Source organism: Phyllopteryx taeniolatus, chromosome 9 (assembly GCF_024500385.1).
Source record: "Phyllopteryx taeniolatus isolate TA_2022b chromosome 9, UOR_Ptae_1.2, whole genome shotgun sequence".
Classification (NCBI taxonomy): domain Eukaryota; kingdom Metazoa; phylum Chordata; class Actinopteri; order Syngnathiformes; family Syngnathidae; genus Phyllopteryx; species Phyllopteryx taeniolatus.
The window spans coordinates 9,785,521-9,812,160 of NC_084510.1; the positions used below are offsets into that span (position 1 = coordinate 9,785,521).

The 26,640-nt window shown below is 39.3% G+C and overlaps 1 protein-coding gene across 3 annotated transcripts in view; it reads right to left on the reverse strand.

Annotated features, from left to right (window-relative positions):
• The window catches only part of suclg2 (succinate-CoA ligase GDP-forming subunit beta), a 131,223-nt gene that overhangs the window by 42,511 nt on the left and 62,072 nt on the right, over window positions 1-26,640 (reverse strand). For 2 of the 3 annotated variants that reach the window (XM_061784715.1, XM_061784714.1), the window contains exons 8-9: window positions 25,403-25,564; window positions 22,790-22,932 (exon numbers count right to left, since the gene is read on the reverse strand). In XM_061784715.1, coding sequence (XP_061640699.1) covers window positions 22,790-22,932; window positions 25,403-25,564 — 305 coding nt within the window. Of the gene's footprint in view, window positions 1-14,413; window positions 15,366-22,789; window positions 22,933-25,402; window positions 25,565-26,640 lie in introns of those variants that run through there. The other variant, XM_061784716.1, reaches the window with a different exon arrangement.

The window sequence follows — 26,640 nt, forward strand, 5'->3', positions numbered from 1 at the left end:
CTGAGGACTGGGGTTCAATCCCCGGCCCCGCCTGTGTGGAGTTTGCATGTTCTCCCCGTGCCTGCGTGGGTTTTATCCGGGCACTCCGGTTTCCTCCCACATCCCAAAAACATGCGTGGTAGGTTAATTGACAACTCTAGATTGCCCGTAGGTGTGAATGTGAGTGGGAATGGTTGTTTGTTTGTATGTGCCCTGTGATTGGCTGGCAACCAGTTCAGAGTGTACCCCGCCTCCTGCCCGATGATAGCTGGGATAGGGTCCAGGACGCCCGCGACCCTAGTGAGGACGGCGGCTCATAAAATGGATGGATGGATGGATTTACAGTGAGTACGGAAAGTATTCAGACCCCTTAAATGTTTCACTCTTTGTTATATTGCAGTCATTTGCTAAAATCATTTAAGTTCATTTTTTCCCTCATTAATGTAAACACAACACCCATGATTTACAGAAAAAAAACTGAATTGTTTACATTTTTGCAGATTTATTAAAAAAGAAAAACTGAAATATCACACAGCCATAAGTATTCAGACCCTTTGCTGTGACACTCATATTTAACTCAGGTACTGTCCATTTCTTCTGATCATCCTTGAGATGCTTCTACACCTTCATTGGAGTCCAGCTGTGTTTGATTATACTGATTGGACTTGATTAGGAAAGCCACACACCTGTCTATATAAGACCTTACAGCTCACAGTGCATGTCAGAGCAAATGAGAATCATGAGGTCAAAGGAATTGCCTGAAGAGCTCAGTGACAGAATTGGCACAGATCTGGCCAAGGTTACAAAAACAATTCTGCTGCACTTAAGGTTCCTAAGACCACAGTGGCCTCCATTACCCTTAAATGGAAGACGTTTGGGGACGACCAGCACCCTTCCCAGAGCTGGCCGAGCAATGGGGGAGAAGAGCCTTGGTGAGAGCGGTAAAGAAGAACCCAAAGATCACTGTGGATGAGCTCCAGAGATGCAGTTGGGAGATGGGAGAAAGTTCTAGAAAGTCAACCACCACTGCAGCCCTCCAACAGTCGGGGCTTGATGGCAGAGCGCCCTAAGGGAAGCCTCTCCTCAGTGTAAGACACATGACAGCCTGCATGGAGTTTGCTAAAAAAAAACACCTGAAGGACTCCAAGATGGTGATAAATAAGATTATCTGTATAGATGAGACTAAGATAGAACTTTTTGGGCTTAATTCTAAGCGGTATGTGTGGTGAAAACCAGGCACTGCTCATCACCTGTCCAATACGGTCCCAACAGTGAAGCATGGTGGTGGCAGCATCTTACTGTGGGGGTGTTTTTCAGCTGCAGGGACAGGGCGACTGGTTGCAATCGAAGGAAAGATGAATGTGGCCAAGTACAGGGATATCCTGGACGAAAACCTTCTCCAGAGTGCTCAGTACTTCAGACTGGACAATGACCCTAAGCACACAGCTAAAATAACGAGGGAGTGGCTTCAGAACAACTCTGTGACTGTTCTTGAATGGCCCAGCCAAAACCCTGACTTAAACCCAATTGAGCATCTCTTGAGAGACCTGAAAATTGCTGTCCACCAACGTTCACCATCCAACCTGACAGAACTGGAGAGGATCTGCAAGGAAGTATGGCAGAGCATCCCCAAATCTAGGTGTGAAAAACATCATTCATCATCATTCCCAAAAGGACTCATGGCTGTATTAGCTCAAAAGTGTGGGTCGACGAAATACAAAACAAAGGGTCTGAATACTTACGGCTGTGTGATATTTCAGTTTTTCTTTTTTAATAAATGTATAAAAATTTCAAAAATTCAGTTTTTTTTTCTGTCAATATCGGGTCCCTTGTGTACATTGAGTAAAAAAATGAACTTAAATGATTTTAATAAATGGCTGCAATATAACAGAGTGAAAATTTTAAGAGGGCCTAACGACTTTACGTACCCACTGTATACATGGCATCTCATCTTAATCTCATTGTATTTGTGTATAGTGACAATGAAAATGCATTCTATATGGAACAAAAATCTAAACGAAACACTTTTGTTTTTGCTACCATTTTTCGTGAGTTGGACTCAAATATCTAAAACTTTTTCTAAATACATTAAAGGCCATTTGCCTCAAACATTATTCACAAATCTGTTTAAATCTGTGTTAGTGAGCATTTCTCCTTTGTCGAGATAATCCATCCCACCTCACAGGTGTGGCATATCAAGATGCTGATTAGACAGCATGATTATTGGTTACTGGTGTGCCATAGGCTGGCCACAATAAAAGGCCACTGTGAAATGTGCAGCACAATGCCACAGATGTCGCAAGCTCTGAGGGAGCGTGGAATTGGCATGCTGACTGCAGCAATGTCCACCAGAGCAGTTGCCCATGAATTGAATGTTCATTTCTCTACCATAAGCCATCTCCAAAGGCCTTTCAGACAATTTGACAGAACATCCAATGGGCCTCACAACCGCAGACCATGTGTAACCACACTAGCCCAGGACCTCCACATCCAGCATGTTCACCTCCAAGATTGTCTCAGACCAGCCAACCGGACAGCTGCTGTAACAATCGGTTTGCATAACCAAATAATTTCTGTCAGAAACCCTCACAGGCAAGCTCATCTGCATGCTCGCCGTCTTCATCGGGGTCTCGACCTGACTGCAGTTCGTCGTCGTAACCGACTTGAGTGGGTGAATGCTCACATTTGATGGCGTCTGGCACGTTGGAGAGGTGTTCTCTTCATGGATGAATCCCGGTTTTCACTGTTCAGGGCAGAGGGCAGACAGCGTGTGTGACGTCGTGTGGGTGAGCGGTTTTCTGATGTCAAAGTTGTGGATCGAGTGGCCCATGGTGGGGTTATGGTATGGGCAGGCGTATGTTATGGGCAACGAACACAGGTGCATTTTATTTATGGGATTTTGAATGCACAGAGATACCGTGACGAGATCCTGAGGCCCATTGTTGTGCTATTCATCCACGACCATCACCTCAGGTTGCAGCATGATAATGCACGGCCCCATGTTGCAAGGATCTGTACACAATTCCTGGAAACTGAAAACAACCCAGTTCTTGCATGGCCAGCATACTCCCCGGACATGTCACCCATTGAGCATGTTTGGGATGCTCTGGATCGGCGTATACAACAGTGTGCTCTAGTTCCTGCCAATATCCAGCAACTTCGCACAGCCATTGAAGAGGAGTGGACCAACATTCCAGAGGCCACAATCAACAACCTGATCAACTTTATGCAAAGGAGATGTGTTGTACTGCGTGATGCAAATGGTGGTCACACCAGATATGGACTGGTTTTCTGACCCCCCAGACCCCCACAATAAAGCAATCTTATCATAAAACGACTTCAGTTTTGTATTTTTTTTATTGAAACACAAACAACATAGCACGGTTGTCAAGGATTGCCATGGCTGCTGTAGCTACATAAAAATCAGAATCAGAATCATCTTTATTTGCCAAGTATGTCCAAAAAACACACAAGGAATTTGTCTCCGGTAATATAAATATAAATAATAATATAAATATATAATATAAATTGTATATATAAATAATATAAAGAGAGGAAACGGGCAACAAATAAAGGAGCATGTGGATATTTCAGAGGCAGTTGGCAATGATTGACCTATTAATTTCTTGTACTCGTGCATTTTCGCGAGTGAGAATTTCTAGGCTGTCAATAAACTGAGTTCTTCCATGTTCTCCATTGCTGCTTTCAGTGAGCCAGTGAAACAGAGCCATACTTGCTTCCCCTCCACCCACCTTTGAACATGGTCTCTTTTAGTTCCTTAAGAATAAACAGGGACACTCCCATCTTACCACTCTATCAAGCCACTGCCCCATATACGAGTCAACAACAGATGGCCTGGACTTGGTGTCTTTGTGTGTGTGTGCATGTGTGTCAGTGACAGCAAATGGAAGTCTTCTCCTGCAAGATGAGCTTCAGTGATTACAGGCTGAGACAGTTTTCTAATTATTCTGTCAAACATCAATCCTGTGGGCTGATGCAGGCCATCCTGCGCCCTGATGGACAATGTAATCACTGCGAGAACCCCTGACTCTCCACTCCCACCATTTTGGGCTCTCCTTTCCTCCAGTTTTCATGACTCCTGAACACACTGGCTATCTTTAATCTCTGTCTTTGTATTTGTAGTAAGCTCTCACTTAGGCAGGATTTACACTGCAGGTCCAAGTGCCTAGTTCAGCTTCAATGCCTATATTAGATTTTTGTGGCTGTCTGTTTACATGTACAGTGATACACTATGCGTCAACACCAGACAAGTAAAAACTAAACAATAATGAATAAATAAAATATATTAAACAGAAGTGGCTATATTTTAATATAGTCACTAATATATTTAATTTAATTTTAATATATACATTAATATAGCCACTTCTCTCTTTATGTTAGGCTACTGTGACATGTTCTAATTGACATGTTCAAAAAAAACGAAAAAACAAAAAATAGGAATTGTGTCACCCGAACCATGCAGTGGAAATCCAGTTTTATTTGCTCTCTGTCATCGGTCCCCTTATTATCTGTATTGTTGATACAATTTGGAATTTTCAATGCTTCAATTGACGCAGTAAATAGTAAAATAAATACAACAATCAAAACAAACAAAAAGCAAGTGCGGGAGAAATGGAGGAGGAGGAAACCGCTCTTGTGGTCACACACTGAAAGATAGCCACAGATGGCGGCTTGCTGCTTCACGGAAACTATAGGTACTGGTATGAGCTGCTTACACATTCTGATTCAAGTCATTAAATGTTCCTACAAGTTTTTTTTCCCCATAAACTGTCTTGATTGAATACAGTTGACGTTTTGAATCTAACTAACGAATGCATTTTTTTTTTTTACCTGTGATTTAAGTTTAAAATCTAGCCTTCACAGGCATTTTCGTCTTCACTGAATTAAACCATTCCGCTGATTCATGTTTTTTTCATTTCCACATAGAACACACCAGTTGAGGGACCCACACTCCAGAAAGACTATCTATATTACAGAAAAAAACTGTCAGCTTGCCAAACTATGGACACAGTGCAGTAGTTCAGTAATTTAAAGCTACAACTTCTGTTTTAAATATAGGGTGTTCGGAAAAAAAAAGGCTACCGTACATCTTTTACTTCTGTGATCATGTTCAGTTTATCCAGTACAAATCTCTTTTCTATCTGTAGCCTCATCTGGCAGTAGCAGATACTGACTGCAATAACAACCTCGCTAAGGCAGTCTACATTGTCTCGCTTGCTTTGGGAACATGGCAGATTGCTCTTGCATCAGATTGTCATGTCAGTCCAGACAGAGAGCGAGGATCGCAGAGTCTGATAGCAATTCTTTCTTCTGGCTGTCACTTATCAGAATGCGGGGACAATAATATTTGGATGAAGGAACTGTAGAGCAACACAATGCTTTACATAGATTACATAGTAGTGTTTCCAGAATTGAACAATGTAGACTATAGAGATTTAAATACAGTACATGACAAACTCTGTAGAGAGCTACATTAGCTTGAGTGTTGTGGCTGTGCAGTTTATGTATCCAGATCAAGAACATAAAAACATTTATTTATTTTTTCAGATATCATGTGAGACACATCATCTCTCCATTATGCAAGATAATATAGACATAGGAGAATAAGAGGAGAGGGTAGTATTGAATTAGGTTTGGAAAATTCAATTATGCTGACAATAATCTCTTGCTGTACTGTAGCTGGCATGTCTTACTTACAAAGCAACAAACACCAAAAACATGGACAGAGAGAAAGTGAGGTCAGCGGAACTTGGAAACCGATTTTAAGTATACAAAACATATAGTTACCAGCTATCATCTGCATTAAGTATACCTAAAAAAAATCCTTTGTGTTTACTCTGTTTAGCTACATGAGTGAATCAACATACTCCAGACACTCTCAATACGGTCAGTTTGACACACTATGATGTATGCAAAAATGACTAATACTTCTCTAAAAACATCTCTGAAAAAAGTCATATTACCTCTACAAAGATAAGTGTACAAAGACTGCCGAAGATCTTTTGGGTATGACGTAATGTACCCCAAACTGAGTGTTCCACTATTGAAACGGCCACCTTGAATTTCTCTAGTTAAATCGAGTTAATTTGTATAGCCCTTAATCACAAAATAATCTCCAAGGGCTTCAGAGGCCCACAGTTGTCAAAGATTGATGACATCCCCTAATCTAAACTAGAGAAAAAAAATAAACCTTGAGAAGGGACCGCAGATGATGGGGGAACCCCTTCCAGGATGACTAAGCTTCCATGGATGTCGAGTGGGCAATATTTATCACATAGTCTGGTGCTGTACAATGTTCATTACGATGGCAAGATGCTGTACAAGCTACAACTACATACAGTGTGAGGAATTAAATTTCTGCAAAAACTGGTCATCAAATATAGTTTGATGTTCATCTAAATCACAAAAATAGTCTGCTTAAAATAATACCACACAATTATATTTTTTATATTTTTATTGAAAATAAACATTCACAAAAAGTATGTGAACCTTTGGATTTAACAACTGGTTGACCCTCCTTTGGCATTAATAAGCTCAAACAAAAGTTTCCTGTAGTTGCAGATCAGATGTGTACATGCAAAACAATCAGGATGAATTTTAGACCATTCCTCTTTACAAAATTGTTGCACTTGAGCTAGATTCCTGGGATGTCTGGTGCGAATAGCTCTTTTGAGGTCATGTCACAGCACCTCAATCAGGTTGAGGTCCTTTACTTTGACTGGGCCACTCCAGAACATGCCTTTTCTTCTTTCTCTTGCATTTTCTACATTTATTATTAACCAATGGGTTATATGAAGCGGCACGGTGGCCGACTGGTTAGAGCGTCAGCCTCACAGTTCTGAGGACCCGGGTTCAATCCCCGGCCCCGCCTGTGTGGAGTTTGCATGTTCTCCCCGTGCCTGCGTGGGTTTTCTCCGGGCACTCCGGTTTCCTCCCACATCCCAAAAACATGCATGAATTGGAGACTCTAAATTGACCGTAGGCATGACTGTGAGTGCGAATGGTTGTTTGTTCCTATGTGCCCTGCGATTGGCTGGCAACCAGTTCAGGGTGTACCCCGCCTCCTGCCCGATGACAGCTAGGATAGGCTCCAGCACGCCCGCGACCCTAGTGAGGAGAAGCGGCTCAGAAAATGGATGGATGGATGGATGGGTTATATGAAGTAACTTGATAATAATAAAATTATATTAGGAAATCCTGAAAATTTCATTTCGGGATTTCATCATCTACAGTCCACAATATAATCAAAAGATCCAGAGAATCTGGAGACATCTCTGCACAAAAGTGGTAAGGCTGAAAACCAACATTGAATGCCCGTGACTTTAGATCCCTCAGGCGACACTGCATTCAAAACCAGAATCATTGGACATTGCAATATCAAAGGATATTGCCACGTGGGCTCAGGAACACCAGAAAACTCTTGTCAGTTAACACAATTCATCATTACATACAGTCCCCTCCAAAAGTATTGTAATGGTAAGGTCGATTTGTTTTTGTTCTGTACTGAAGACATTTGGGTTTCAGATCAAAATGAATATGAGACAAAAATTCAGAATTCCAGCTTTTATTTTGTGGTATTTACATCTAGATGTGTAAAACAACTCAGGACAGAGCACCTTTTGTTTGAAGCCACCCACTTTTCAAGTGAGCAAAAGTATTGGAACAGATTAAATTAATTTAACGTGAATAACATTTAATATTTGGTGGCATAACCCTTACTTGCAATAACTGCATCAAGCCTGCGACCCATTGACTTCACCTGACTGTTGCATTCTTCATTTGAAATGCTTTTCCAGGACTTTACTGCAGCCTCTTCCAGTTGTTTGTTTGTTTCTGGGGGTTTCTCCCTTCAGTCTCCTCTTCAGGATGTAAAATGCATACTCTATTTGGTTAAGGTCTGGTGATAGACTTGGCCAGTCTAAGACCTTCCACTTTACCCCCCTGATGAAGTCCTTTGTTGTGTAGGCAGTGTTTTTTGGGTCATTGTCTTGTTGCATGATGAAGCTTCTCCCGATTAGCTCGGATGAATTTTTTGGTAAATTGCCAAAATGGTTTTGTAGACTTCAGAATTCATTCTGCTGCTACCATCATGAGTTACATAATCAATAAAGACAAGTGAGCCTGTTCCAGAAGCAGCATGCAAGCCCAAGCCATGACATTACCTCCACCGTGTGTTTTGGATCATAAGCAGATCCTCTCTTTCTCCATACTTTGGCCTTTCCATCCATTCCATTGATAGAGGTTAATCTTGGTTTCATCAGTCCATAAAACTTTGTTCCAAAACATTTGTGGCTCATCGCTGTACTTCTTTGCAAAATCCAATTTGGCCCTCCGATTCTTTTTGCTGATGAGTGGTTTGCATCTTGTGGTATGGCCTATATATTTCTTCTCTCGAAGTCTTCTTCAAACAGTAGATTGTGATACCCTCACCCCTGCCCTGTGGAGGTTGACAGTGATGTCTCTGACTCTTGTCTTGGGGTGTTTCTTCACAGCTCTTACAATGTTTCTGTCGTCAACTACTGTTGATACCCTTGGCCGACCTGTTAGATGTATGTTGCTCACTCAGTACACCAGTAGTTTCTTTCTTTTTCAGGACATTCCAAATTGTTGTATTGGCTATGCCAAATGTTTGTGCAATAGCTGTGATCGATTTTCCCTCTTCTCTCAGCTTCAGAATGGTTTGCTTTTCTTCCATAGACAGCTCTCTGGTATTCATGTTTGCTAAACAGCAAATGCAGTTTTCACAGGTGAAACCCAAAGCCAGACACAAACACTATCTAATGCTTAAGCAATTAATCTAAAATGCAACACCTGAGAAACACCCATCAGTCACATGTTCCAATACTTTTGCTCACTTGAAAACTGGGTAGGTTCAAACAAAAGGTGTTCTGTCCTGAGTTGTTTAACACATCGAGATGTAAATACCATGAAATAAAAGCTGGATTTATGAACTTTTGTCTCATATTCATCTTTTGATCTGAAACCCAAATGTCTTCAGTATACATCAAAACACAGAGGAATTGACCTTACCGTTCCAATACTTTTGGAAGGGACTGTATACAAATGCGGCTTCTCTGGGCATGAGCTCATCTGAGATGGACTGACGCAAAGTGGAAAAGTGTGCTGTGGTCTGACCAGTCCACACTTCAAATTGTTTTTGGAAATGGTGTACGCTCCGGGCCAAAGAGGAAAAGAACCATCCGGATTGTAATCAGCACAAAGTTCAAAAGCCAGCATCTGTGATGGTATGGGGATGTGTTAGTGCCCAAAGCAAGTAAGTTCCAAGACAATGCCAAGCCGCATTCTACATGTGTTAGAACAGCGTGGCTTCGTTGTAAAAGAGTATGAGTACTAGATTGGCCTGCAAGCAGCCCATACCTGTCTCCCATTGAAAATGTGTGGCCCATTATGAAGCGCAAAATACGACAACAGAGACCCTGGACTGTTGAGCAACTAAAGTTCTACATCAAGCAAGAATGGGAAATAATTCCACATACAGAACAAAGCAACAATTAGTGCCCTCAGTTCCTGAACGCTTATTGAATGTTGTTAAAAGAAAAGGTGATGTAACACAGTGGTAAAAATGCTCCTGTCCCAGCTTTTTTGGAACGTGTTGCAGGCATCAAATTCAAAAAGAGGGAATATTTTTCTTTAAAAAAAAGCAGTAAAGTTTATCAGTTAGAACATTAAATATCTTGTCTTTGTAATGTATTCAATTGAATAAAGGTTGAAAAGGGTTTACAAATCATTGTATTCTGTTTGTATTTATGTTTTACATAACGTCCAACTTCAGTGGAATTGGGGTTTATATATAAAGTCCTGACCTCAACCCGAAGGAGATGCTGTGGCATGATTTCAAGAGAGCTGTTCATACCAGATGTCCAAGGAATCTTGCTGAACTGTAATAGTTTAGTAAAGAGAAATGGTCCAAAATTCATCTTGATTATCGAATCTGCAATTACAGGAAAACTTTTGGTTGAGGTTACTGCTTTCAAAGGAAGGTCAACCACTTATTAAATCCAAGGGTTCACTTACGTTTTCCTCCCGCCCCTGTGAATGTTTACAATAGAAATATGAAAACATTATATATTTTTTTGTGTGGTATTAATTTAAGCAGGATTTTTGTTTGTTCCTGTGATTTCGATGAAGATCAGACTACATTTTATGACCAATTTATGCAGAAATGTCAGACATTTCAATAAATTATTAACTGTGGCTAAAGTACACTGTACACTTTAACGTATGTAAGCATATATTTTAAAATAAGTAATAATTGAACTTTTTAAATAATCAAATATATATATATATTTATAAAATCTCAATATAATAATGATCATTTACTCAAACTCCAAAGTGGTGTATGGATGTGGGATTTTTTTTCATGGGTATGGTGATCTACAGTAGGCTCAGCTTTCTCCACGCGTACCCAAAATTTGTCAAGGCGAACCTAAGCTCTCTTTAAATGATAAAATGTTGAGTGCATACAGCTTCTTCCTTAATTCTACACAAAACTCATGATGAAAAAACTAATTAAAAAAAAAAGTGCCCCCCCCCCCCCCCCAAATGTATTAATAAAACAGGAAATCTATACTTAAGTATTCACAACTTTTGGCAAGAAGCTCAACATTGAGCTCAGAAGCATCCTGTTTCCACCACTCCTCAACTGGCCAATACCATTCCTTCAGTGAAGCATGGGGGTAGCAGGATCATGTTGTGGGGATGTTTGTCAGAGGCAGCAAATGAGATACTAGTCAGGATTGAGAGAAAGATGAATGTAGCAATGTACACAGACACATGGGTGAAAAACTTCTATAGAGCATGCTTGACCTTAGACTGGGGCAACAGTCATCTTTCAGCAGGACAGCAATCCTAAGCACATAGCAGAGTTATCAAAGAAGTGGCTTCAGAACAACCCTCTGAATGTCCTTGAGTCCAGCCAAAGCCCAGACTTGAATCCGAATGAGCATCTCTGTAAAGATCTGAAAGAGGATGGACATTGACATTCCCGATACGACCTGATTGAGAGGTGTGGAAAAACTGAAAGATGTGTCAAGTGTGTGCCACGCTTGTGCATCACATTTAATCAGACAAGGTTGTAATCGCTGCCAAAGGTGCATCAATAAAGTAATAAGCAAAGGCATAATTATATATACATGCTGATATAAATGTGATTTCTGAGGTTTTTCTTTTTAATAATTTGCAAAAAAAACTGTTTCACGTTGTTATTATTGGGTGCTGTGTGTATAATTTTGAGGAGAAAAATGAATTCAATCCTTTTTGGAGCAAGGTTGTAACATACCGGTAAATGAAGCGCAAATGTGAAATGCTGTCAATATGCTCTGGATAGACTGTATGCTCTGCTGTATAAATCAGATTACAATCAAATTTAATCTATTTAAATATTCAACCATATTCTACTGTTTGATTTTATACTGGTATGGATTGTTGGAAAACATAAATTTTATTTTTGTGTGAATGAAATCTCACTGCGCTATACACTGTATTTTGTGAATTGAGTGACTCATACTGTGTTAAAAGGCGCACTTTGACCACCTCAAACCAAATTATTTTTTTCCAAGACTTCAGCATGTGAGTTTGCAGAGTCCTCATACTTTACTCAGCTAGTTAATTTGCAACAGCAGTGAATTGCTCTCATGGTAATTAACTTGTGCTTCAATAAATGGCTTCAAAATATAGCCAGCAGTAATAGCTCAGGAGGACAAACAAAGACCATAGTGTTTACGGTGTTAGTAGATGGCTCTGAGAACATGATCTCATCAAGGCGGTTTTAGAGTGGCTTCACATAATTTCAGTGAATGTGAACACATAAGCACTAGGGGGGCGTGAAATGAGGGAGATCTGCCAGCCACACTACTCCTGCAATGATTTTCAGCACTAGACAGGAAGAAGTGGTCCGTGATGGTGTCACTCCCTCAAGTCTTGGAGTGGTTCTGAAACCTTTCTATGACTTGCAACAAACCTCGGTAATTTATGTTTTGTCCTCTATCTGGAATATATACACTGTATGCTCCTGGAAGAATGGGCAAAAATTCCCATAAACTCACTCCTAAACCTTTTTGATAGCCTTTCCACAAGAGTTGAAGCTGTTATAGCTGCAAAGGATAGACCAACATCATATTAAACCATATGCATTTAGAATGGGATATCACTTAAAGTCATATGTGAGTCAAGGCAGGTGAGCAAATACTTTCGGCAATATAGTGCATCAGTCTGGAAAGGGTGACAAAGAAATTTCACAAGCTTTATGACTCCAGCGAACCACAGTGAGAGCCATTATCCACAAATGGAGAAAACATGAAACAATGGTAAACCTTGCCAGGAGTGTCCGGCCTACAAAAATGACCCCAAAAGCACAGCAAAGACTCATCCAGGAGGTCAAAAAGGAACCCTTTAAAACAGGGGAGTCAAACTCATTTTTGTCACGGGCCACATCGTAGTTATGACTTCCCTCGGAGGGCCGCTACAACTGTGAACCCATATAAATGAAAGATTACCTCATATACTGTAATTACATACAGTATACACAACACATTGATGAATAACTAGTTTTGAAATCAGGAGCCTATAAAAACATGTTTTTTGACTATTACATTTCTTTTCAAACTGGGATTGGTAACAAAAAAATGCTTGCAAATATCTCAATGGTATTACACCAGAACACAATGAGCAATTTTGATTTGGTTTCGCGGGCCACATAAAATGATATGGCGGGCCAAATCTGGCGCCCGGGCCACCAGTTTGACACCTGTGCTCTAAACCATCTAAAGAACTGCAGTCCTCCCTTGCTTCAGTCAAGGTCAGTCTTCATGACTCATTAATAAGGAAGAGACTGGTCAAAAATGGCATCCATGGCAGAGTTACCAGGCGAAAACCACTGCTTACCAAAAAGCACATAAAGGCTCATCTTACTTTTGCAAATAAACATCTGATATGCAAGACTTTAGGGAGAATAATCCATGGACTGAGAAGACAAAAATTGAACTTTTTGGAAGATGTGTTTGTCTCGTTACATCTGGGGTAAATGTAACACAGCATTTCAGAAAAAAAACATCATACAAACAGTCAAACATGGTGGTGGTTATGTGGTGGTCTGGGGCTGCTTTCCTCTTTCAGGACCTCGATGAGTTGCTGTGATTGATGGAGCCATGAATTATGCTCTATACCAGAAAATCCTGAAAGATAATAATCGGCCATCAACTAATGTCTGGCAGGACAGCGATCCAAAACACGCCAGTTAGTCAATTTCTGAATGGCTTCAAAAAAAACAAATGCATGTTTTGGAGTGGCCTAATCAAAGTCCAGACTTGAATTCGATTTAAATGCTGTGGTGTGACCTTAAAAGGGCCATTCATGCTTGGAAACCCTCCAGTGTTGCTGAATTAAAATAATTCTACAAGGAAGAGTGGGCAAAATTTCTCATTGCCAGTTATAGAAAACTTTTCATTTCAGGTGTTGGTGCTGAAGGTAGCCCAACCAATTATAGGTTTAAGGCACAATTACTTTTTCACACAGTGCCAGGTAGCGTTGAATATTTTTTTCCCCTCTTAATAAATAAAATCACAATTCACTTCATTTTATGTTTAAAATATATATACATATATATGCTGTGCTGTGAAAAGTATTTGCTCCATCTCAAATTCTTTTTTGCATTGTTTTCCCACTTTAAGATCATCAAATAAAGATACATATCAGAAAAAGATAAACCAAGTAAACATAAAATGCAGTTTTTAAAGGGTGATTTCTGGAGGCAACAGTCGAGCAATATTGCAGAGACACTGAGTTGAGTGAATTTTAATTTGTTCCCTTGGCGTCATCTAGGTAGCAGTGGAATGGAAAATGGATGTAAATAGATGCAAGAAATTGCTTTGTTGCAGCAACTAAAAATCTTAGTAACATCAAACTGAGAATGCTATTTGTAGCCTAACCATATAGTATTTTAAAACTGTGCAGTATAGTACTTATTTTTTTACATTTTATTTTTTTTATTTACTCCTTCTTTCCATTATAGTAAATGAAGCACATTTTGCAAAACCATTCTGACTCTTGACAGCAGTCACAAGCATCTTTCTCCCCCAGTGGCATCTAAAGGCCCTGTTTGATGACCGAGTGGTGCCCCTTGTCCAAACAGTGTGAAGAAGGTGCTGCAATGACAAAACACTACTGGCAGCAATAAGAGAGCAGAGAGCGCAGAGCTCAATCTGGGTGCTCCCATCCCAGTTTCCTTATTGATTTCCCACAGATAAGGAATACCGGACAGGGGAATTCTCAATCAGATGTTGCCGTTGGGACCCATCTGTTGGTGTCTGAGAATCCACAGGGACAAACTGGACAAGGTGACAGGATGTAGACAAGGTATTAGCAGTCAAAGGTCTTTATGCATAGATGATGGTTACTTCATACCGCTGTCTGCTGATGATGCATACAAACCGATAACTGTGTTGAAACATACAAGGGACAGTACTAACCTATAAGCTATGGTGAAAGAGACAGATGGTACAAAAGTTCTCTGAGGGGCATATCAATATGACAACTCTTCAGTCCCCTTGCACATTACTATATAATCCCTTCACTTCTTCAAATAATTTTTATGACATTTAGTGGAAGAAATTGTGAAAAGACAATGTATTTATTTCTCAGAAAGAAAATGATTGACTAAAGATACATGTGTGCAAATGTCCACTCACACTGACAACCTCAAATTAACCTAACTCCTCAACACATTTTCGGAGGAGGAAGCTGGCATGCCCAGGAGAGAGAACATGGAAAACCTCACAAAGAGAGACTAAAGCCAGGACAGATAATGAACCCAAGGCAACATAACATTTATAATGCTGATAACATACTATTTTTTTTAATAAACAAAAGCTGTCTGAAGTGTGAGTCACTTTTAAAGAAATAATATGTTCTAACATTACCATGGCATTTAAATGTTGAGTGCATAGAAAAACAGTTTTTGTACTCATTTTAAACAAGACAACTGGTGCTCAACAAGAGAAGTTAGGAAGACAATCTGAAGATGCATTACCGATATCATCAATCAATACTGTAACAGTTTGGGAGCGATATATAATGTGCCTGAAATATTGAAAGTCAGGATACATTTCATCTTTTGTACAGGACAAACAATGGCATGACGACAGTGACACATTACATTATATTGTTCCACATATTTACTATAATGCGTTCCTTGCTATAATGGCAGGGGAACAATTAACTTGGCATCTGGCGGTCCAAGCCCTGAAGGACCTGTAGTTTCTGCCTGGTCAAACATGTTGTACAGGTGTCTTAAGCCTTCAATAATTTTTTCGGCTGTGCAGCAGGAGCAAGACCAGACGGTTTCTATCCTTCAAGAACGGCAGAGGGAATCCAATTACTTTTTGATACTGTGTCAATAATTGTTGAAAAGCTCTCCTATTTGCTGTAGGGCAATTGTCCCACCATTCTAAAAAACAGTTAAACCACACATATCTATTTGTGGATATTTTTGAGAAATATCCTCATTTAGTCACTGAAAAACTTACCTACTGGCAGGCCACAACATTGAAAGTATAACTTTGGCACCATCTTGGTGCCAAGGAACCATGTTTATGTGAATTGAGGAGCATCGTCGAGACAAAAGTAGTGCTTTGCCGTCATCATGTGGCATCTTGTTGCCAAGAAACTATGTAGAAATGAGTTGAGTTTTATTTTGTGTCTAAACCTTTTTAGGGAGGGGATCTCGATTACGCACAGATTTTCCTAATTTGCGGCTTGGTCTCTATCGCTCACGAATAGCAGAGGAACACAGTACACTATAGCAGTATAATCTTGATGACAGAGTAGTGCTCCAGCACCCTAGAGAATGAGGACTTCAAAGGAATATATGACTTATTTTGTGATAAAAATAATACAAGCATCCTAAATAGTCTGGGATTAGATTATCTCGTTGGCATTATTCTGATGCGCTGTGAATTGCATTTCTTTATATAGTGCTTCCATGCGTCGTCTATGAATGTAGAAACCCTGCAGCAGGGGTCTCCAAACTTTTTGAAACTGAAAGCTACTGCTTGGGTACTGATTAGGGCGATGGGCTACAAGTTTGATACACATTTCTGAAATAATTATTTTTCAAATTATTTGAGTCGTCCTCACGAACGTTATGGTCTGGTAATGTGCTATGATACTGAACTTTGACCTATAGCTTATTTTTTGTATATTGTCATTTCCAAATGTACTCAAATTCAAGTGTGAATTTAAAAAGAATAGCAACAAAAATAAGTATGATGCCGCTAGCTGGTAAGTGGCACTCAACTGATAAGTGGTAACTGGTAAGTTTAAAAAAAAAAAAAAAAAAAAAAGTTTATCAGTTTTTTTTTTTTTTGAAAGGGGACAATGCAATTTCATAAAACACATGAAGTACACATGGTTAAAAAAAGCCAGAATTAGCCAGAAGGCTAGTTTTCATCTGTAGTCCCCTGGCCATGATGTAAAAAAGCAGTAAAATACATCTACGTCACTGGTGAGATATCATTAGAGGAGGCGAAGCAATCAAATTTAAGAGGGTATGTTCTCATTTCTCCAAACATTTGTCCCTCCTGGCTCCTCTGTTGTTCTCCTCATAGACGTGTACGTCTATGGTTCTCCTCATCTCCTCATCACTAACCTAAACAGCGGAACTAAGGTAGTTGCAAATACAAAAATGAGATTTGGCTGTTGACTCTGACTTCTCACCATGCCTAGCAGCAATTGTAAATAGTCTGAGCAAATTAGGCAGCGCAGCAAACTTGTAGAAATTCACTTCCAGAACAATTTGTCTGAATTTCCATATTTTTAACATTCATAAGCATTACCGCGGGACAGCTATTGCAGAATATTATGTGACAGGATTAAAAGAATTCGGCATACTGTTCAATTACACAACCTAATCATAATGCTTTAATTATAAATGTTAATTATGGCTTCAGAATTTGTTATTTTAATGTATTTATTGCATCAACCTTGAAATGGCTGATGCAGTTGCAGACTGGATCAAAGTGTATAAGATTTTATCGTGCCATCGTCAAAAATATCTGTCTATGGAATAATTAGCCAATACTGATTCTGTTTTCAACCATAGTAAAACTAGAGCAAGTCTATTATATAAGAATAATCAAAACTGAAAAGTCAAAATTCAAATTCAGCACTCTATTTTTCAAACAAACAAATAACAGATAGATTGATTGGATGATTTATGTAAGGACTTATACTTCTTGTACAAATGTCTTCTCTTGCATGCTATTTTGGTAGTTCCTTTATCCCCCATTGCTGCTGAAACCATGCAAATGTCCCCATCATGGGCCAAATAAAGGTTATCTTTTATTAATAATAACATACTTTTAACCTTACAAGTCCCTTTTCTCAGATGACGGAGGCGGTGACGTATTCGTATAATTCATTTCCGGTTTCAAACGGTGTCCTGTGTTGCTGTGTATTATTTTGTGGCTTACTCTCCGCTATAACACGGTTCCAGACCTAAATGTATTGTATCACCCAGTCACTTATTTCAGTGTTTTGCAACTCATGTCACGATAGCTTAGTAATTACCATGGCCTCTCTGTCTTTCTCTTGTTAATTACTCCTCATCCTCCCTTCATGATAACGATACTGTCAGAAGTGTAGCTTATTTTCTGCCATGCAGGTGATTACTAGTGACTTATGCTTCGTTGACAACGAATGCAAAGCAAACTTTCGCCTCCACATCATGTTTAGCCGTGTTAGCTAGCCAGCCGTACCTCATAGGCAAGTGGGTTGGCGCAAAAGACCGTGCACAAAGCATTCCCCTATAGTACCCAAACAGTGGAAAGCAAGGAGGTTGGGCAACTGTACAATGTGGTCATAGTACGATAAAGTAGTGTTTATTTAATCAAATTCATTTATGAAATAGGTGGATGACATATCTGTAAAATAGCCCATCCATAGATTTTTATTCCGCTCATCCTGTTCAGAGTTGCGGGGAGACAGAGCCTATCCCTACTGAGTCCGGGAGAAAGGCGGACTGCACCTTGGATTGTCGCCAGCCAGTCGCAGGGCACACACTGAGATACACAGCTATTCACACTCACAATCGGACCGTCACTGAGTGAGAACCCAACCCACGCTGTCTGTATCAAAGTAAGGCGAATGTACCACAACAACATCAGTGACACCTCTGTAAAACTGCTTTCAATTATTTTATCACTATTATTATTATTATTTTTAATCATCCTCAAGGGATGTTAATGCCAGTCATTGACTCACGGCAACACTCTGTCTGCAGACATAACACAATGTGTTGACTATGTGGCGATGTGTCTACATATTCTGAACTCTTCAAATCATTTCAAGGACACAAGGTCAGTGCCATCTGGCTTTAGCCTCCAACATATTGTCCATATTACCCCTGTGAATTCAAATAAAAAAGTACTCTAGCTAAATGTTTCCCATGACACACAAAACCCCTGATCTGTCACAAGAGTAGGATTTTAATGCATTGTAAGCAAATCTGCAGGAAAACACTTGATGAAGTACAACTTTTCCTTTGTAATGGCTAACCAAATGAAATGGCTTAGTCACAATATAGGTGAAAAATAAATCACGCAGACAGCTCATTCTCCTTTAAGCACACAAACCCACACACTGACTGTCACTATAGTGGATTGCTGGCCAGACTAAATACATGCCCCCTCCATGGCCAGACACATATTTAGTTCTTGTATAATATTCTGCACACAGGGAATGAACTCAATTATCGTGGTAGGTCATTTTATTCTTTTTCTCCTATTCTTGTTTGCTTGCATTGCTTCTGTTTACAACACAGGGGAACAGCCACATCCCACAGGCCCGCTGCTTAAGGCGCAAGGGTGATTTCTCCTTCTAAAAAAGCCAACTTGTGATTAAAAGTTGTCGTGTTCCCAGAGCGTAGTATGTGTGGGGTTTGATAGACGTGTGATTGAGGTACTGTGGTTTCCATTGCAAGCGTTCATTTGTAATGTTATAAAGACATATCATGTGAACTGGGCCCCTTTCCTCTGAAACCTAATGAAATGGTCTTTAAAATTGACCTGGTTCTGGGTGCAGCTACGACATTCTCACCATAGAAATAATTAGACAAGGTCTTAGATAGCTGTAAATGGAAAGGAAAAAGCAGAGGCTGTAGGAATAGCTAGCAGGCATGGAGGTAAAGAAGGCTCCTTGCATTGACTGTAACATGATTTAATAAGATGAAAGGCTACAGTGAAAAGAAAAAAAATATATAAAGTGGGCCCAAGAAAGACCAAGCAGAGATGGAGAAATGGAAATTTTGGTAAGTAGTTTGTGAAAGATGCAGTGAGACGTCTCTCTCAATCTCTATGTATGATTCACCATGTAAGTGATTAAAAAAACAAACACTCTTGGAGGGTAAACAGGTTTGAAAGACAGTAATCATAATATGCACCCTGTGGAGGGCGAGATAGGACGTAAGAGCTTCAAGGTTCAAGAGAGTCACTGCACCATTGAGAAAAGCCAAAAGAACCACATGAGGTGAAGAAACAGCAGTGACTTATGACAACAGAAAAATGTGTGATTTAATGAATAGAACCGACTTGAGTGTACTGCATTGTATGACGTTTAATGACCATAGGCAAGTATTGATACTGAACATCGGCGAATAATTATTCTGAACAGATACTTGATGTCAAAAACATGGCAAAGAAACAAAATTATAATACATGTACTGTATATAAACACACCTCAGTATTTGCCTGTGGGGTGGATCATACAGATTAACCTGTTAAGAGTGACACTCTTGTCTAACAATTATAGCTGAGCTTTCCAAAGATGCCAGCAAAACATGTCAGCAACAGAATACGCTAATATTAGCGTGTAGGCGTGTTTTTAACATTTCTCACGGTTAATCATCAACTGTTAGAATGTAGCAGTTATGATGAATCTGCTCAATAATGAGTAACCAGCAGTGATTTTAAGTATCAAATATGGTATTGGTGCAGCATGCTTCTCAGTACCTGAAAGTGCCAGATTTTGCCATTGGAAAATGTCATTGACAAGTGGTGCTGTGTTGAACCGAGTAGGTAACATGCAGTAGAAACGTGGAAAAGACTTACATTGTAGTAAATGCACTAGTACAGAAATTTGTAACAATAACGCCATTGGCGCACTGAGACAGACTGTAATTTCTCATGTTTAATACGCACTCGAGTATAATGCGCAACCCCAAATTTGACTCAAAAAATAATAATCAGGAAAACCTTTCTTCCGATGTATAACGCGGACTGATGACTTTCTATCCTTTGATGTATTTATATGCAATAAATGTTAGTGGTGGCCTCTCCCAATTTGTTTTTCTAATGAATTCTGATCAGTAATATTATTAATACTTACTTGTCCTTTAATGATGTATTTAATATTGTGGCACACCCTAGTGTTTAGCTTTAACACTGTGGCTTTAAAACTCATTTTATGGCTGTTCTAAAATACAGAGCTATGAATATCCCTTATTGCACTGTAAAATATTCTATAACTTTTACTATAGTTATATGTAATACGAACTATTGACTTTTGAAGATATTTTGAGGAAAAATGTGCATTACACACAAGAAATTATGGTACTTACCCTTACTAAATTTGGCCCTCTGCAGTGTTCAAATATGAAACCTCGATTTCTAGCTTTCTTATAAACTGCATCTCAGTATCTGAGATCAGTTGGCTATTCCAAACAGTTCACTACTGTTTCAGCCTTTCAGATATGTCATTATTGACTCAAGCCTATAACATTTCAGAATACAGCCTTAAGCCCTGAGAACAAAATGGATCTTGAGTGGGACAAAATATCATCTGTCACTTTCTTTACTGCACTGGCACAAGGCAATAAAAGGCTTATTTGGTATTTTCTGCCTACCAGCATATCTTGCCTACAGGTGACGTGACGTAAACTTCAATACATTCAGGAATTCTATGCACAAACATTCGTATATGTGGGCACGGAGAAAAGTTGTTGTTATCTGGAAGACAAATCTCTCAGTGTGCTTAAAACATGCTAGAGGCCTAAATACATAACGGAATGGACTGTTGCTGACCCAAAATACACAAACCTGTTGCAGCATGATTTGGCAACAAACCACACTATTTTTTCCTCACAATAATTTCAATTGTTTTCCCAGGTTGTCTTCCCATACAGCAAGGCAGTTTTCTCAGCTTTTCTGCTACCATTTTCTTTCAGGGAAAAAAATAGTGGGTACGGCAATAAATGCTCTTAGGGAAGATGGAAGTGTGCAGAAAGAGAAAGGGGCCTTTGTCATCTCAGGGCAAGTGTCTCCTATTCAGTGCCAACAGTGCACTCACATCACTTCCACTCCTCTCAGCATGATGAGCTTGAAACATCAAAGCCAAAGACATAGTGGGTGTGAGCTCGGAGATGTAAATAGGTAAGACGTGTGTGAAACAGAGGAACGGTTTAAAAAAAAGATGACTGCCACACAATATTTTCTTTTGTGGAAATGAATAGCATCATTGCAGTGAAACCTGATATACACACACACACACACACACACACACACACAAACACACACACACACACACAGTGGGTACGGAAAGTATTCAGACCCCCTTAAATGTTTCACTCTTTGTTATATTGCAGCCATTTGCTAAAATCATTTAAATTCATTTTTTTCGTCATTAATCTTCACACAGCACCCCATATTGACAGAAAAGAAAACGAATTGTTGAATTTTTTGCAGATTTATTAAAAAAAGGAAAACCAAAATATCTCACAGCCATTTCAGACCCTTTGCTCAGTATTTAGTAGAAGCACCCTTTTGAGCTCAAACAGCCATGAGTCTTTTTGGGAATGATGCAACTGGTGGAGGGCTGCAGTGATGGTTGACTTTCTACAACTTTCTCCCATCTCCCGACTGCATCTCTGGAGCTCAGCCACAGTGATCTTTGGGTTCTTCTTTACCTCTCTCACTAAAGCTCTTCTCCTCCAATGGCTCAGTTTGGCCGGATGGCCAGCTCGAGGAAGGGTTCTGATCTTCCCAAACGTCTTCCATTTCAGGATTATGGAGGCCACTGTGCTCTTAGGAACCTTAAGTGGAGGATAGTTTTTTTTTGTAACCTTGGCCAGATCTGTGCCTTGCCACAATTCTGTCTCTGAGCTCTTCAGGCAGTTTCTTTGACCTCATGATTCTCATTTGCTCTGACATGCACTGTGAGCTGTAAAGTCTGATATAGACAGGTGTGTGGCTTTCGTAATCAAGTCCAATCAGTACAATCAAACACAGCTGGACTCCAATGAAGGTGTAGAACCTCAAGGATGATCAGAAGAAATGGACAGCACCTGAGTTAAATATATGAGTGTCACAGCAAATGGTCTAAATACTTATGGCTGTGTGATATTTCCGTTTTTCTTTTTTAATAAAGCAGCAAAAATTTCAACAATTCCGTTTTTTTCCCCTGTCAATATGGGGTGCTGTGTGTACATTAATGAGGAAAAAAATGAAGTGAAATGATTTTAACAAATGGTTGCAAGAGTGAAAAATTTAAGGGGGTCTGAAAACTTTCCGTACCCACTGTATGTGTGTGCGTGTGTGTGTGTGTGTGTGTGTGTGTGTATATATATATATACTGTAAAACTGCAGTCTGACAGATTATTCATTTGTTGTTGTTTATTTTATTTACAAATCAGCTGTGAAACAACCTCCATGTTTTACACTGCTGCAAAACAGGCCACAAAAAGCATACAGGTGTGGGTATTTTTATTTTGTTATGTTCCTACCTTTGGGTCAGCAGAAAGAAGCTTGAATGCCTCATACACCTGCCTCTCTTTGACTCCTCCGCCAAGATCCAGGAAGTTAGCTGGCTTTCCTCCATGCAGGTCAATGATGTCACATGTGGCCATGGCCAATCCAGCTCCATTCACTACAAGTAAAAAAACATAGCTAACATTATAGCACCAGACTAAAGCTTGAATTCACATATGAATAACAACAAGAACCAGTTGAATGCTGGATGGTCCAAAAACCGGACATCAAAGGGCAGGCAAGAAAACAAAAGAGACATTTCTGTACCTTTACAAGCAGTCAAATGCCTCGTGACAACATCCTTTCCACGTTCCAAGTTCTATTCTCCTTTGCCATTCATGTTCTTTAAGTAACTCTGGGAGTTTTAGAGTTAAATTTATAGTTCTGCCACATCACAATCTCCATTCATAATATGCTTGTAGTCGACTTTACGTTTTCAGTTGCTACATCTTTTTCCTCAACAGCGATTCATTGGTCCAGCTGTCTACATATACATACAGAAAAAAATGAAGAAAAAAATAAAATTCCCTACACACTGAGCGTTAGTGTCATATTAACGAAATGTAAATGTTTGCCAAAAGTTATTCACAATCACTTTTGATAGAGTGATAAAACAAACCATAAAATTAAACAAAAGTAATAATACATTTACAGGAGATATTGAAGACATAAAAACCTGATGGAAATAAATCCTTTTTAAGCCTACCTAAAACTGTTTTCAACCAAAAAGTGAACATGCTGGACAACCTCTAATCAGAAAAAATAATTTCCTAGCCATAAAACATCCCAGGGTCAATTATTATGATCATAATTACTCAATACTCAAAAGTCAGAAATAAACAATTATGAGTTGTTGTTTTTTTGTCTTTACAACCAGTCATCATTAAGCAGACTCGTCGAGTGGGTACCTGCTTGTACTTGAGCCAAGAGAACAAAACTGTCCAACCTCGTTTGATTTTGCCAAAATGAAATTGTGTCCAAGCATGCTTGCCGATTGGTACGTCAGAACAAATGGAAATTCACTTATACCAATGTCGCCATGGTGGCTTATTAAGAGCTTATCATAACTGGGCCCTATGAGCTGTTCACACATACAGTATGGCATGTATTTATGTGGATAGCTAACAGTACGACGAGTACGAGAAAATCAGTGTGTTTACTTACAAGGCAACGAACGGAGTGAGAAGACAGTGCACCTGTTGGTGCTAAGACTGAAAAAGCTTTGATTTATGACAATAATGTAGGCCTTTAATGAGAATGTTAAGAATCCACCTCACTAGAGACTTTCTTGGGTGGATTATCACTAATTAGAAGACATTGGTTACCGTGGCATCCCTTCTGGAGTCTTCAGAAAACTGCTTGTAATTTAGATTACAGAAACCCAGTGCCTTTACTTCAGCAAGGATTTAACTGTGTCCCAAGGGAATTAAGATATACAGTGGATATAAAAAGTCTGCACACTTGTGTTCAAATGTCAGGTTTTTGTGATGTAAAAAGAGACCAAGATGACTCATTTCACAACTTTTTTTCATCTTTAATGTGACCTAAACCCTGTACAACTCAATTGAAAAACAAACTGAAATCTTCTAAGGGGAAAGACAAAAATTTAAAAAGGTTAAAGGCAACATGGTTGTATAAATATGCGCACCCTCAAAGTAATTATTGTGGCACCTTTAGCTTTTATTATAGCAGTCAGTTTAGAGTGGCACATCTCGATGTGGCTATATTTTCCCAGTCTTCTTTGCAAAAATGCTCCATATTTGTCAGCTTGCAAAGGCATCTCCTGTACAAAACCCTCTTCAAATCACCCCATAGTTGTTTGATTGGATTCAGGTCTGGACTCTGGCTGGACAGCCACATAACATTAAACAAACCTCTTCTGGTAAAAAAAAATATTTTGTTGATTTAAATGTGTGCTTTGGGTTATTGTCATGCTGACAGATGAAGTTCCTCCTCATCCACAGCTTTCTAACAGAATCCTGATGGTTTTGTGCTAACACTGACTAGTATTTGGATCCGTTCATAATTCTCTCTCCTGTATAAGGCTCCAGTTTCAGTTAAGAAAAAGAGCAACAAAACATGATGCTGGCACCACCATACTTCACTGTAGGTATGATGAGCAGTACTGTGTTTTCACCAAACAAACTGTAACCTTTGGAATTACGGCCAAGAAGTACATCGGACCGTACACATTTTCCAACATAAAAAAGACATGAAGGCAATGGGAGATCGTTATCACATGTATTAAACAGGCTGTATTTACTAGAAATTTCTGAACATCTGAATGTTATTTTGGGTTAATCAGAGACAATTGAAATGGTGGCAGGTTTCTGCTGTCTCCCATTTTATATGAAATACGCGTTTGAATGTGACTGGTTTTGTGAACACAGCCACATCCCCTGGTTATGACTGTGCGCCCTAACCCTTTTTACTTATCTCAAAGATTTACATTTGAACAGGGGTGTGTACAGTTATTTACATATATCCACTGTATTTGTGTTATGGAAGAATGCAACATACAGCAGCTGGCAAATGTGTACATCTGTCTGTGTATAAGATAGCCCCTTCACACTGTGTCGTTTACATACCAAAGCAGGCAATGTTTCCGTCCAGACCAATATATTTGAGATCCCACTTGGCAGCTTCCATCTCTGTGGGATCACTCTCTGTCAAGTCATCCATGGCAAAGACATCCTTTTGACGGAACTCAGCATTGTCGTCGAAGTTGATCTTAGCATCAAAGCAGACCACTGGTCATATAAGAAGAGGGGACAAAAAATAAGTGATGACCATGATGACAGCCAGAGAAAAACACACAAAACATGATCCAATGAGGGCAGTGGGCAAAATGAAAGGATGTCACACACAAACAGCTAATTATAGCTAATACATTCCCAAAAACTGAAAGGTTTCCCTGTGGCCTGCTGGTATAATTTATTTCTGAGGTTAGCACGCTAATAAATTGTTGCTTAGTGCTTCTTCCCTGCCTCGAAGGGATAGACCATTATAGTAGACCTCATGGACATCGCTTTTACACTTCAAAGATTTTATTTCAAAGAGACCACATTCATTCGGCTACCTGCAAATGACAGCAGGCAACATAATCGCTGGTTGCTCTCAGGCATTTCTTTGGAAAATTCAAGACTACAGTTACAAAAATAATGGCATCAATACATAACACCAGAATAATTATTTGGAATACATGGCCTTTTAAATGTGTTACATATAATAGGTACAGTGAATAATCCATCCAGCTTCTACTATGTCTAACTCTGATCATGTTCAGGGTCGCGGGGAGCTTCCTACTAAAATGCTCTGTTCGTTTTAGTTTGACGTCTCTTATTTTAGTCCATCCATCTAAAAATGTATTTTGCCATTAACAAATAAGACTACTGTGCAACCACGCATATTTGCGTCCTGCAAATTCACCTATTCACTTTTTTTTGGGAACCCATTCATCTTAAATAAATACTTTTTATGAATAAAACCTCTGCTTCATTTTTGATGAACACTTGGGGCTACTAACCCACTGTATTTTAATGTTGGTAATTATGGTGGTACTTGAAGAGGTATGTATATTGCTTAAGTGGTACTTGGTGTAAAAAAATTGAGAAACACTGCTATACAGTATATAGAATTTTCACTTCACTGAAAAAAAATTCTATTTCTTGAGGAATCAAAATCAAATAAGTCGACATAAATTACCTCTCACTCTAAATTCCTGGTTCTGAAATCAGTCGTCAGACTCATTATTATTATTGAAGGATAACAACATACTCTATACTGTATCGCTCGCCAATCTTTGAGGAAGCATGTGAACAAAAAA